At 33.6% G+C, this 14,352-nt stretch overlaps 1 protein-coding gene across 1 annotated transcript in view; it reads right to left on the bottom strand.

The window, feature by feature from the left end:
- The window catches only part of HFM1 (helicase for meiosis 1), a gene marked incomplete at both ends in the record, with an annotated part of 128,499 nt that overhangs the window by 93,474 nt on the left and 20,673 nt on the right, over nucleotides 1–14,352 (bottom strand). Inside the window, 7 exons of the mRNA XM_082833123.1 lie at nucleotides 1,675–1,763; nucleotides 1,847–2,047; nucleotides 4,257–4,415; nucleotides 4,635–4,712; nucleotides 5,294–5,445; nucleotides 6,054–6,186; nucleotides 6,649–6,719. Of these exons, the coding sequence (XP_082689249.1) occupies nucleotides 1,675–1,763; nucleotides 1,847–2,047; nucleotides 4,257–4,415; nucleotides 4,635–4,712; nucleotides 5,294–5,445; nucleotides 6,054–6,186; nucleotides 6,649–6,719 (883 nt within the window). The remainder of the gene's footprint in view (nucleotides 1–1,674; nucleotides 1,764–1,846; nucleotides 2,048–4,256; nucleotides 4,416–4,634; nucleotides 4,713–5,293; nucleotides 5,446–6,053; nucleotides 6,187–6,648; nucleotides 6,720–14,352) is intronic.

The raw sequence follows: 14,352 nt of genomic DNA, 5'->3' as shown, positions 1-14,352 counted from the left end.
AGGGTAGACTGTAATTGGAAAGCTGATCTGATCCAAAGTGAAGAAAAGTACATCCCCCACCATAGAAAATTAGTCAGAAAAATCAGTATCTGCTCATATCCACATGTAATGATCTAATCCAACTTTGGTTTGAGGTCTACCACTAAACTTATTTATTTATTTCCAAAAATTGTTATTAATAATAAGCTAATATTAGTAGTAAGCATGTGCTGGCACTCTGCTGAGTCTTGCTAAGATTGAGGGGTAAATAAGATGACCATGAGTCCTTCTTTCCTCAAGACGTTGAGGAAATCTAAGGAATAGAACAGATATTAAATAACAATTAAACAAAAGCATATTTATTACAATTACAGTAAGTTTTATGAAATAAAAATATAGGGTGCCTGTAAAAGCAAATAAAGGGACACTAAGAATCATGGAAAACTTCTTAAGAAACGGATATTAAAGGTGAGACTTGAAGGATGAATAAGAGGTAAAAAACAATTCTGGGCAAAGAAAATATGATTCAGGAAAGCTCTGTGTAGGATAACAGTTTGGTGTATTCACAGAACACATTATACAGGGTAATGCAGGCGATACTAAGTATTTAGGATTTTAGCCTAATGACAACAAGAAACTATTAAAGTGTTTTAGGCAGAAAAATGACATGTTTAGATTTGTAATTTTAAACAATCACTCTGCTATGAATATAACAGATTAAAGTGGGATAAGAGTGTGTTTGTGGTCATCAGATAAAAGGCAAGAGATTAATAATTACTTGAATGGGGAAGGTGGCAGTGCTGATGAAGATAAAATGATATATTTGAGATATATTTACAAGTAAGAATAGACAGGACTTGGTAATTGATTGCCTATGGGGAAGAAGGTGAAGGAGATGTCAATGACAGGTTTCTGCATGAGCAACTAGGGAGATGATAAATAATCAGGACGGGGAACACTGGAGGAGGAACTGACTAGAGAGAAAGAACCAAGGTTCTCTTTTGGATATACTGAGTTTGACATGCCCACAGATATACAATCGGAGATGTCAGGCAGGTGGATGGTAGACCTGGAGCTCAGAATGGAGGTCTGTGTTGGAGCTGTAAATTTGTAAATTCACAGACATATATAAATATGTGTATACATATATTCTTTGAACCATGTGATAATGAGACTCAAATACCTAGGAGTGTGGCATTAGAAAGAATGAACCTTGGATAGAACCCCTAGAATGTTAACATTTAAGAATCAGGTATTATAAGTGAAAAGGGACTGAGAATGAGTAGAAAGCAAAATAGCAAGAAACATGGTAGAAATGATCATGGAAACACAGAGTCTGGAATTTTTAAATTGGGTGGGAGTGGTCAAATGTGTTAGAAGCTCCTGAGAGATCAATTAACAAGATCAGCTTTAGTAAAAGATTACAACAGATACTGGATTGAAAGTGAGTAAAAAATTGAAGACAGCAATATGAATAATCTTTCAAATCTGGCTATGAAATAAAGAAGACAGGATCACAGTTGCATCAAGATTCATTGTCTTAATCATCCAACTTACTTTTATCCTTATTTCACAGATGAGGAAACTAAGGCTTAGAGAGGTCAAGTAACTTGAAAAGGTCAACCCAGTTTTCTCATCTCATCTAGGTTATCCCTAAAAGTCTTTCTACCTCCAAGAAAAAAATTTAAAATATACCTCTGTTTCTGTTCCACAGTCATAATAAATTTCGCATCTTTCACAAGAACAGAAGCAGCCTGTTGCACACCTTTCCTTGTTGCACAAAACTAAAAATGAATGAATAATTTTTGTATTAATCATATTAAAAACTGAACATTACACTAAAAAATAAGCAACCAACAAACCATACCACAAGCGTGGGTTTCTGATCAGAGTACGTTTGTATAACACCGGCAACTTTGTAGTTGAGGGTTAAATCAAACTTAAATTCGGTTTGGTTATTACTGCAGGGAAATCCAAGGACCACTTTCTCAAGTTTCACTGGTCTATGTCCCTCATCCATTTTCAGACATACAGCAGATCTTTCACCATCTGAAAGCCATTCTGCAATCTGTAAATGACAGAAACATACACATTAAATTTTTTTCTAGTAAAGTTTTATGGCTAAAAAGCCCAATTATAGTTCACTTTAAAGTCAAGTTTAAAAGTATTTAGTCAAGTAGTCTTTTTCAACATTACATATTCTAGTGACACTGTTCTATTGATATATTGGTAAATATTTTCAATAACAGTGGTTCAAGATTATACCCACTTTTAACATGGTAAACTTCCAATTAATTACTATTATTTTGTTTTATTTTCCTCCTAAGAGTCTAAAGTAAAATTAAAATTAATTTCAACAGAGAAGTCAAATTTCTCACTAGTACTGTAACTTCTTTGCTATTTTTCAGAATGATGCCCAGATATGGCTGACACTTCTTTTGTGTTATCCTAAATATTAGCTGAAGAGTAGCAAAGTAATGATTGGCTTAGACTGGCAAAGGCTGACAACTTTTTTAAACAAAGAACAAATAAACACTGAGAGATGGCAGTGCCAAAAGCACATTTCAGACTCAATGCTAGAGTCCTTAGTTAATTTCTGGAGCTGTGGAGAGCCATCCTTAACTTCACATAGCCTGGTTAGTAATCAGGCTTCCGTGCCCTGCTATGAAACTGATTGTTTCTTTGACAGGAAGATAAATTAATGAGTTTTTAATGGCACAGGAAGGAAATATTAAAACATTTTCAAGGCTCTCATGGGTAGGGATGAGAATAAGAATTTACAGTTTGAGCAGAGCAAAAGGCAAAGGTTGAAGGCCTTAACTCAGGGGAAAACTGAGGTAGAGGACTTGTAGAAAGAGACAGAGAGATAGCATTCACAGAAGTAGTGATTATCACAAAGGGGAAGAGAGTTTCAAGAATGACAGAGTATTGATATTTTGTAACTGCTTACAAATAAATAAGAAAAGTTTAGTATCCCAATGTGAAAAAAGGGTTAAGTCTATATGACCTTGCAAGTTGCAAAAAAAGAACTTAAAATAGTTGACAAATATATTAATATTTACTTCAGTAGTAATCAATGCAGTACAAAATTTTAAAATAAGGTACCATTTCAAATAACAAATTTGAGAACTATTTAAAAGTAATAAGAACAATAATAATTTCATTATTATACTATCCAACATTAGAATACAGAGAAATGGCTGATGGTAGAGGTATAAATGAATATAACATTTATTGAAAGCACTGTGTTCTTAGAGTTTTATATACCCTTTGACTCAGTTATTCTACTTTAGCAGACCATCCTAAGGAAATAAATGTGATGTTTTCTTAGATATAATTTCAAGACTATTTACAATAGCAAAAAATGGAAACAATCTTCCACCATTAAGGTATTAAATAAATTACAATAAAACCACAAAAAATTGTATTAAAGAAGAGTAGTTAATAACATGGAAACATTTGTAGCTAACATGCAAGTCATAAAAGTGTATGTATATTATGATTCCATCAATACATCTAGAAGGACAAATGCTGGGTTTTTTTTAATTTACACATACTTTAAAATTTTCTCTATTATTCTAGAATATAAACAAAACAAGTAGTCATTTTAAGAACAAAAAGGATTAACTGTGTTAAACTAAAGATAGAGGCAAAATTTTACATTGGATTAGAGAATACTGTACAACAGCTTTTGTGGAAACAATTTCTAAGAATTAGCTGGGGGAAAAGTCATATTACAGTAGGCTGAGAAGTAAACAGGAGTAAGAAAGCAGAGTGAAATTGTACTACTTTTCAAGTTTGCCAAAAAACTGAAGAAGAAAATTAGGACATGTGTTTGTTATAGAAAGTATAATACTGTACAATTATTTCTTTACATGTTCATGTACCCTATTAACCATGAGATCCTCTTCAAGAGCAGGGTCTATATGTTTTCACTTTTGCATCTATCATTAGTGCTTACCACAATTCCAGGCACATAGAATTGGGGGTAACATAACACCTCATATTATGAAGTGTCTAAAACCCATGAAAGTATGACTTTTAGATACTATTAAACAATAGACTTGCACCAAACGTATTTTATTAAGCCCAATCAACCAAATTTTATGGCCTTAATGCTGTCATACCTATGAGATCTAACCATAACTTTCCACGATATACCTTTCCTATTAAATTGGTTAGGTGATTTACAGAAAAAAAAAAACCCTCACTTTTCTCTAAGATTAAATATTTCACTAAGTCATAAAAAATTCTGATAGACTAAAATTCTAACTTACATCCTCAGCATTTGGAATTGTTGCAGATACAGCTACAAATCTCATTGGAATAATACTGCTGGTATTTTCTACAGCATGAGATAAAAACTGCACAGTTTTCATTCTGCTGACTACCACTTCAAGAGTTGGTCCACGATTTTCATCTTTTACAACGTGTATCTGAGAAAAAAATTAAGACTCATTAGCTATAAAAATAAAAATCTATCTAGTCAATTAAAATGTAAAACAATATTAAACACTCTTTCTTAAGAAAATAAGCATTTTCCACTTGAAGGGATAAAGCAAACATAGAATTTGGTTGAAAATGTCTTGTTTCTTTATATCCATTCAAATCATCTCTTCATGTTTATCTCTGAAAGTGAATAACGCGTTCACTACCTCATCAATGAGAAACAATCGAACCAGTTGGACCAAAGAGTTGTCTCTCCATTTCCTAGTCATGCTATCCCATTTTTCCTAGAGAAAAAATGCAAGTGGTTTAACATGATAAGGAATTATAATAAGTATTATTAAGATGTTGGTAAAACTTTTAACATGACTTGTTACAAATGATGGGCAATATTTTAGTTGATGTCTTAAAAGTATCCCAAAAGATACTTAAAGATTTTTAAAATTTTAAAGAATTTTGATAATCATGTATTTAAAAAATTGAACTCCCATTTATTTTTTAAGTTTAATCAAAAATATTCAAAAGTATAGTCTAATTACCCTTTCTAAGCTCTACCAAGGTCCTCCTGCTACAATACATAATATTTGGATAAAGAATACAAGCAGTAAGTATGATTACAAATCAACCACAATAACAAACTGCCTATTCATATCTTTTGCCTATTTATTCCATTTGGTTGTTTGTCTTTTACTTAATTGATTTGTTAGTGTTCCGTATGTACCCTGAATATTAGTACGTATTGTTTGTTTGCTTCACATTGCAAATATAGTCTTCTACTTTGTATTTTCTTTTAACTTTTTTCCATGGTGAAGAGAAAGAGATATTTGCTAATAAACCAAGGAAATAATAAAATATAAGCAACACCTACTGGAGTTGTCATAATAATATGGGCTTGCTGAATCTCAAATAAGTCATCCATTACTGTATCTCCAGTGAGTTCTTTACAGTTCAATCCTATTGGTCCAAATTTTTCTTTCCAATCATCAAAACGCTGACTACACAGGGCTTTTATTGGTGCCACTACAACAATATAAGATATTTATTTTAAATATCAGTGCAATTTAAAAATTATTTTCACAAATAGTTAATAAAGTTAACACACATCTAGGTGCTGCCTAGTATTATTTAGAACTATAAAAGTAATCACCAAACAGAACTAAAAATAGAAAAAGAAGTGATTCCTCAGGAGATTGTAACTAAGAATGAAGAAAGGTAGGGTGGAAATTATCACCCTTTGTGATCACTGATTTTTTTAACCATGTGTATAAATTATTTTGATGAAAAACATTTTAATATATACCTAAAAAAAGAGAATAGAGGTTCCTATGGAAATTTCTCAGATTACAAAATGTTTGATTCTATTTGTTCATCTTCCCTGTCCTTTTAAAAATAAACATGTAAAGGCCAAATTCTCAATTCCAATACTATTTTTATTTGTAAATCTGGGAAAATGTGTTTTGAATTTAATGTTAACAGATAAGACCAAATGTGACATGTCTTTATTTAAAAAGTATGGAAAACCAAATAATAATTCTTATGTCTTGAATTTGAACTTATTTCTTACTTTTACCTCAATGGTTTATCATTATTATAATTAATTATCACTCTTTCAATATATAAATACTTACTGTAAACAATTTTAATGTTCGACCATGGCAATGGTACTTCCATTAACAATCTTGTTATAGCTAGCTCAAACAATACAGTTTTCCCCGAACCAGTTGGAGCACAAATCACAAAATTCCTATCTGTATAAAGAAGCTAAAAAATAAAATTTAATCAACCATAGAATATACAGAAATTTTCAATTCTCAATTTGTTAGAAAATATGCCTTAAGAAGACTCTATGGAATAATAGTTCAAACATCTTTACCCCTAAACTTATTAAAATTATAAGCTGGCTCTAGGTCTATCACCCTCAAAAAATAAAACTATTAATAATTTATCATCTTGTTTGGTCAAAGTAATATGCTAGATCGACCTAGAAGAAAATAATTTCTTTAGCTTCCAGAAAAATTGTTATAAATCTAATAAATATAAACAACCCACCTATGAAAATTACATGCATTCATTTAACAAACATTTTTTGAGCTCCTATAATGTACCAGTCACTGAGTGTAGCACTGAAGACAAAAAGATGAATGTGATCTAGTCTCTGCCCTTAGAGAGCACACAATCTAGTAAGAAAAGGCAGATAAGTAAATAATTAAACAAAATACTTACATCATCAAAGGCTTTGGACTGTATATAGTTGAAATATGGGAATTCTTTGAAAATACTTCTAAATTTTGCCGCTGAGAATAACATTAAGGAGTGAAATATTTCAGAATTTTAAAAATCAGTTACTCTTAACTTAAAAATTAAGTTAATATTGACTTTGACAATATTTAATGATGATGCTTAATACTTGCTATTTTATCATAAGAAAGGAATTAACAGATATAGAGGGAAGCACCGAGATGGCAACATAGGAGCCTCCTGAACTTCCATCCTCCCATGGATCCACTGAACAAACAGCTACACGTGGAGCAATTCCCTCTGAGAGAAATCCCCAAACTAGCTGAATGATTCCTTTACAACAGATGAATGAGAAAATACCTACATCAAAATAGGTGGGAAAGGCTGAGAAACTCTTGCCATAAATCCCACTCCTGGCACATCACCATACAATTGGGAAGAAACCCCCAACTCCCAGATCCTCCCTGAGGAGCAGAGGGTTTGGACCACACATCTAGTGCCCCAATTTTTAAGGCTCCTGCCTGAGGGATGGGCTCTCAGAACACCCAGTTCTAGAAGCCAGAAGGGCTTGCATTTATAAGCAAAGAAAATAAGCATCTTTTAAATGGGCACAGGAACATCCCACTACCCCCGCAGGTATACATCCAGGCTCAGTGCAGAGGGGGCAGGCAAAAATGCCCATCTTCAGTTTCTCCCTGAAAGGAATTTTATTGCATACTTTCTCAGCTGCTGCCTGAAGTTCTGGCTTCTAATCAACCTGCATCTAGGTGCTGACTGACTGCAATCCTCCCCTTTGGGACACTGATGGATCTTGGCACACCCTTAACTTCTGTGAGCCACTAAGAACAAAGGCAGAGGCTTGGATAATCACAAAGGTTTGACAGGTAACTAAGAGCCCAGGCCAGGTTGACTGACAAGGTTCATCTCTTATACCAGACCAATCTCTCAAGACTGGGGAGGTACCTGTTTTGTCTAACATTCAGAGACCAAGACAGAAAGTCAAGAAAAATGAAGAAACAGGGCAATATGTTTAAAAAATAAATAAATAAATAAATCTCCAGAAACTGAATTTAATGAAACAGAGACAAGTGATTTACCTGATAGTTCAAAATAACACATAAAGATGCCCATCAAGGTCAGGAAAGCAATGCATGAGCAAAATGAGAATTCCAACAAAGTCATATAAAATATTAAAAAGTACCAAACAGAAATCATAGAGCTAATGAACAGAATAACTGAACTGAAAATTTCAATAGAAGGTTTCAACAGAAGACAGATCAACTGAAAGAAAGGATCAGTGAACTTGAAGACAGGGCAGTGGAATTAATGCAATCACGGGAGCAAAACGAAAAAAAAAGAGTGAGAAAGAGTGAAAGCAGCTTAAGGAACTTATGGGACACCATCAAGTGGACCAATATACACATTATAAGGGTTCCAGAAGAAAAAGAGATAAAGGGGAAGAAAGCTTATTTAAAGAAATAATGGCTGAAAACTATCCTAGCCTGGGGAAAGAAACAGACATCCAGATCCCCAAATCCCAGAAATTACTAAAGAAGGTGAATCTCAAGAGACCCACACTGAAACTCACAGTAATTAAATTGCCAGAAGTTAAAGACAAAGAGAGAACCTTAAAAGCAGCAAGAGAAAAGCAACTTGCTACATACAAAGGAATTCCCATAAGATTGAGTGAATATTTCAGCAAAAACCTTGTAGACCAGATTGTGGAATGATATATTCTGGGTGCTGAAAGAAAAAACTGCCAACTAAGAATATTTTACCTGGCAAAGCTGTCCTTCAGAATTGAAGGAAAAATAAAGAGTTTTCTAGACAAACAAAAACTGAAGGTGTTCATCACTAGACCAGCTTTACAAGAAATGCTAAAGGAAGTTCTTTCAAGCTGAAATGAAAGGATGCTAATTAGTAACAGGAAAACATACAAAAGTACAAAACTCACTGATAAAGGTTGATACATAGTTGCATTCAGAATACTCTAATATTGTAATGGTGGTAGTTAATCACTTATAACTGTAGTATAAATGTTAAAAGACAAAAGTACTGTATCTATAATAATTTATTAATGGAGACACAATATTAAAAGATACAAATTGTGACATTAAAAACATAAAATGTGAGGGCTTCCCTGGTGGCGCAGTGGTTCAGAGTCCGCCTGCTGATGCAGGGGACATGGGTTCATGCCCCGGTCCGGGAAGATCCCACATGCCGCGCGGAGTGGCTGGGCCCGTGAGCCATGGCCACTGGGCCTGCGCGTCCAGAGCCTGTGCCCTGCAACGGGAGAGGCCGCAGCAGTGAGAGGCCCGTGTACCGCAAAAAAAAACCCATAAAATGTGAGAAAGTGAATGTAAAATTGTAGAGCTTTTGTACACATTCAAAGTTAGTTTGATCAGCTCAAAAGAGACTGTTAAAACTGTAAGATGTTTTGATGCGAGTCTCAAGGTAACTACAAAACAAAACTCTACAGTTGATACACAAAGATAAATAGAAAAGAGTAAGAACATACCACTACAGAAAATCATCAAATCACAAAGGAAAAGAGCAAGAGGAGAAGAAAGGAGCAACAGAACTACAAAACATCAGAAAACAATAAAATAACAATAAGTCCAACCTATCAATAAATACTTTAAATGTAAATGGACTAAATTTTCTAATCAAAAGTCATAAAGTGGCTGAATGGATTTAAAAAAACAGGACTAAATTATTTGCTGCCTATAAGAGACTCATTTCAGCTTTAAAGACCCACAAAGAAAGTAAAGGGATGGAAAAAGATATTCTATACAAGTGGAAATCAGCAGAAAGTAGAGGTAGCTCTACTTACATCAGACAAAATAGACTTGAAGCCAAAAACTGTAATAAGAGACAAAGAGGTCATTATAATTATATAATCCTCCATTGGGAGGATACAGCAACTGTAAATACTTATGCACCCAACATTGGAACACCTAAATATATAAAACAAATATTAACAGATCTGAACATAGAAATAGACAGCAATACAATAATAGTAGGGGCCTTCAAGACCCCACTTTCAATAATGGATAGATCATCCAGAAAGAAAATCAATAAGGAAACATCAGACTTAAACTATACCTTATACCAGATGGCTCTAACAGATATACACAGAGCATTCCCTTCAGCAGCAACAGAATACACATTCTTCTTAAGTGCACATGGAACATTCTCCAGGAAATATCATATGTTAGGGCACAAAACAAGTCTTAAGTTTTAAAAGAAGACTGAAATCATATCAAGCATCTTTTCCAACCACAATAGCATGAAACTAAAAATCAATTAAAAGAAGAAAACTGGAAAATTCACAAATATATGGAGATTAAACAACATGCTCCTGAACAACTATTAGGGTCAAAGAAGAAATCAAAAGGGAAATCAAAAACACACCTTGAGACAAATGAAAATGGAAACACAACATACCAAAACTTTTGGGATGCAATAAAAAGCTGTTCTAAGAGGGAAGTTTATAGTGATAAGTACAAAAATGAAGAAAAACGAAATATCACAAATAAACAACCTAACTTTACATCTCAAGGGACTGGAAAAGGAGGAACAAAATAAGTCCACAGTTAGTAGAAGGAAAAAATAACAAAGACTGGAGCAGAAATAAATAAGAGACCAGAAAAACAATAGAAAAGATCAATGAAACAATGAGCTGGGTCTTTTTGAAAAGATTAACAAAATTGACAAAACTATAGCTAAGATAACTAAGAAAAAAAGTAGAGATGATTCAAATAAATAAAATCAGAAATGAAAGAGGAGAAAACACAACTGATAAGACAGAAATACTAAGGATCATAAGAGACTACTATGAACAATTATATGCCAAAAAGTAGATAATCTAGAAGAAAAGGAAAATTCCTAGAAACAAGAACCTATCAACGCTGAATCATGAAGAATAGAAAATCTGAACAGATCAATTACTAGTAAGGAGACTGAATCAGTAATCAAAAATTTCCCAACACAGTCCAGGACCAGATGGCTTTACTGGTGAATTTACCAAATATTTTAAAAGAATTAATACCAATCCTTCTCAAACTCTTCCAAAAGCTAAAAGAGAAGGGAATGCTTCTAAACTCATTTTATGAGGCCAGCATTCCACTGATACCAAAGCCAGATAAGAACACCATAAGAAAAGAAAATTACAGGACAATATCCCTAATAAACATAGATGCAGAAACTTCAACGAAATATTATGAAACTGAATTCAACAGTACATTAAAAGGATCATACCCCATGATCAAATGGAATTTATTCCTGGGATATAGGATGGTTCAACATCCACAAATCAATCAACGTGATATACTGCTTTAACAAAGCAAAGAATAAATATCATATCATCTCAATAGATGAGGAAAAAGCATATGACAAAATACAGCATCTTTTCATGATAAAAACTCTCAAGAAACTGGGTACGGAAGGAATACACTTCAACATAATAAAGGCTGTATATAACAAGCTCACAGCTAACATTCATATCCAATTATGAAAAACTGAGTTTTTCCTCTGAGGTCAGGAACAAGACAAGGATGTCCATTCTTGCCACTTTTATTTAGCATAGTATTAGATATCCTAGACACGGCAATCAGACAACAAAAAAAAAAAAAAGAAAAAAAAAGAAAAGGAATCCAAATTGGAAACAAAGAAGTATAACTGTTTCTATTTCCAGGCAACAAGAAACTATATATAGAAAAACCAAGACTCCACACACACAGACCAAAACAAAACAAAACAAATAAACAAATTTAAAAAACTGTTACAACTAATAAACAAATTTAGTTAAGTTGCAGAATACAAAATCTATATACAAAAATCAGTTGTATTTCTATACAGTAACAATGAAATATCAGAAAGAAAAATGAAGCAAATAATCTCATTAACAACAGCATCAAAAAGAATAAATACTGAGGAATAAATTTAACCAAGGATGTAAAAGATCTGTAAACTGAAAACTATAAGACATTGATGAAAGAAATTGAAGACACAAATTAATGGAAAGATATTTCATATTCATGGATTCAAAGGATTAATATTGCTGAATGTCCACACTACCCTAAATGATCTACAAATTCAATGCAATCCCTATCCAAACTCCAATTGCATCTTCACAGAAATAGAAAAAACAATCCTAAAAATCATATGAAACCACACACACACACACACACACACAAACAAAACAGCTAAAGCAATACTAAGAAAGAAGAACAAAGCTGGATGTAACACACTTCTTGATTTCAAACTATATTACAAAGCTATGGTACTTAAAGCAGTATGGTACTGACACTAAAAGCAGACACATAGATCAATGGAGCAGCCCAGAAATAAACCCATGCATATATGGTCAATTAATTTTCAACAAAGGAGTCAAGAATTGGGAAAGCATAACCATTTCAATAAATGGTGATGGGAAAACTGTATATCCACATGCAAAAGAATGAAACTGGACCCCCATCTCACACCATAAACAAAAATAAACTCAAAATGGATTAAAGACTTAAACATAAGACTTGAAATCATAGAAGTCCTAGAGGAAAACAAAGAGGGAATGCTTCTTGACACTGGTCTTAGCAATGATGTTTTGGATTTGAAACCAAAAGCGAAGGCAACAAATGCAAAAATAAACAAGTGCGACTACGTCACACTAAAAACCTTTTGCACTGCAGAAGAAACCATCAACAAAATGAAAAGACAACCTATGGAATGGGAGAAAATATTTGCAAACCAAACATCCAGGGCTTCCCTGGTGGCGCAGTGGTTGAGAGTCTGCCTGCCGATGCAGGGGACATGGGTTCGTGCCCCGGTCTGGGAAGATTGCACATGCCGCAGAGCGGCTAGGCCCGTGAGTCATGGCCACTGAGCCTGCGCATCCGGAGCCTGTGCTCCGCAACGGGAGAGGCCACTACAGTGAGAGGCCCGCGTACTGCAAAAAAATAAATAAATAAAAATCAAAATAGGTAAAGGACCTGAATAGACATTTTCCCAAAGAAGACATACAAATGGCTAACAGCACATGAAAAGGTGCTTATCATCAGTAATCATTAGGAAAATGCCAATCAAAACCACAGTGAGTTGGCACCTAACACCTGTTAGAATGGCTATAATCAAAAAGATAAGAGATAAATGCTGGCAAGGATATGGATGAACGGAACCCTTGTACACTACTGGTAAGAATATAAACTGGTGCAGTCCTTATGGAAAACATTATGAAGTGTCCTCAAAAAATTAAAAATAAGAGTACCACATGGTCCAGCAATCCCTGGGTTATATCCAAACAAAACAAAATCAGTATCTCAAAGAAATATCTGTATAGCCACGTTCATTTCAGCATTACTCACAGTAGCCAAAGTATGGAAACAACATAACCATTAAGAAATGAACGGATAAAGAAAATATGTATACAACAGAATATTATTCAGCCTTTAGAAAGAAGGAAATTATGCCTTTTGTGACAACATGGATGAAACTGGAGAGCATTATACAAAGTGAATTAAGCCAGACAGAGAAAGACAGATCCTTTCTGTGATATCTGCATGATATCACTTATAAGTGGAAATTAAAAAAGTCAGACATAAAAATAGTACAATGAATGGTGGTTGCCAGGGGCTGGGGGTATGGGAGAAACAGAGGCTGGTAAAAGAGTACAAACTTTCAGCTACAAGATGAGTAAGATCTGAGGATCTAATGTATAAAATGGTGAGTAGAGTTGAAAGTACTGTATTGTATAACTGAAATTTGCTAAGAGAGTTGAACTTAAGTGTTAACTGTTCTCATCCAAAAAAACAAAAAAAGGTAAATATGTGAGGTGATGGATTAACTAACTAACTCGATGGTGGGAACATTTTGTAATGTATACATTTATCAAACTATCATATTGAACACTTTAAATGTACTATAATTTTATTTGTCAATTATACCTCAGTAAAGCTGGGGTGGGGGAGGAATTAAAATTATTCCAGTCCCCAGTCACCTTCCATATTCTGAAAAGAACTTGTAAAGTCCTTATGGAGAAACAAGGTTATATAAGGGTTATACTTTGACAATTAGATCTGATAGAAGAGATGCAAAAACATATGTAAAAGTATATCAGAACTAAGAATGTAGTTTATCTTTTCCAGAGTGGTATTTTTTTCTTATTCATCTTGATGAGGCCATTTGATATTTATCTCTTCTTTAAAATTCCAAATTTCATTTTTTAATTGTTGATTATGTTTCATTAGCTGATGTGTGTTGCTGCTGGTCACCTAACCCTGAATTCCTTTGTTTTTGGTAATTTCATTGTGCTAAGTGGTGGATTTAATTGCAATTATCAGCATACTGGCTCAACAAGGACTTAAATCGTCCTTCCTCTAAGAAAGCTCAAAAATATTAATAGATATAAAGAATAAACTGTCCCCTCTCCAAGTTAAGAGTCTATTGCCAGTTTGGGAGATATTTGTACTTGTATGGATTCTTATTAGTCTGAATCACATTTGTCAACTACATTTATGAAACACTGTGCAGAATACTAGACTCAGAAAGCTGCAGGAAGTTGTAAATAAAGAAGAAAATGAGTTCCTGCAACTGAGGCTGTTACAATCAATTAGGAGATATAAAACAGATAATATATCTGAGAACACAAATACATAGTTATTTAAGCAATTATATTTTTATGAAGATATTAAA

This window comes from Leucopleurus acutus (assembly GCF_964270905.1).
Source record: "Leucopleurus acutus genome assembly, chromosome: 2".
Classification (NCBI taxonomy): domain Eukaryota; kingdom Metazoa; phylum Chordata; class Mammalia; order Artiodactyla; family Delphinidae; genus Leucopleurus; species Leucopleurus acutus.
The sequence above is the reverse complement of the archived record's forward strand: the minus strand, read 5'-3'. Positions and strand labels throughout refer to the sequence as shown.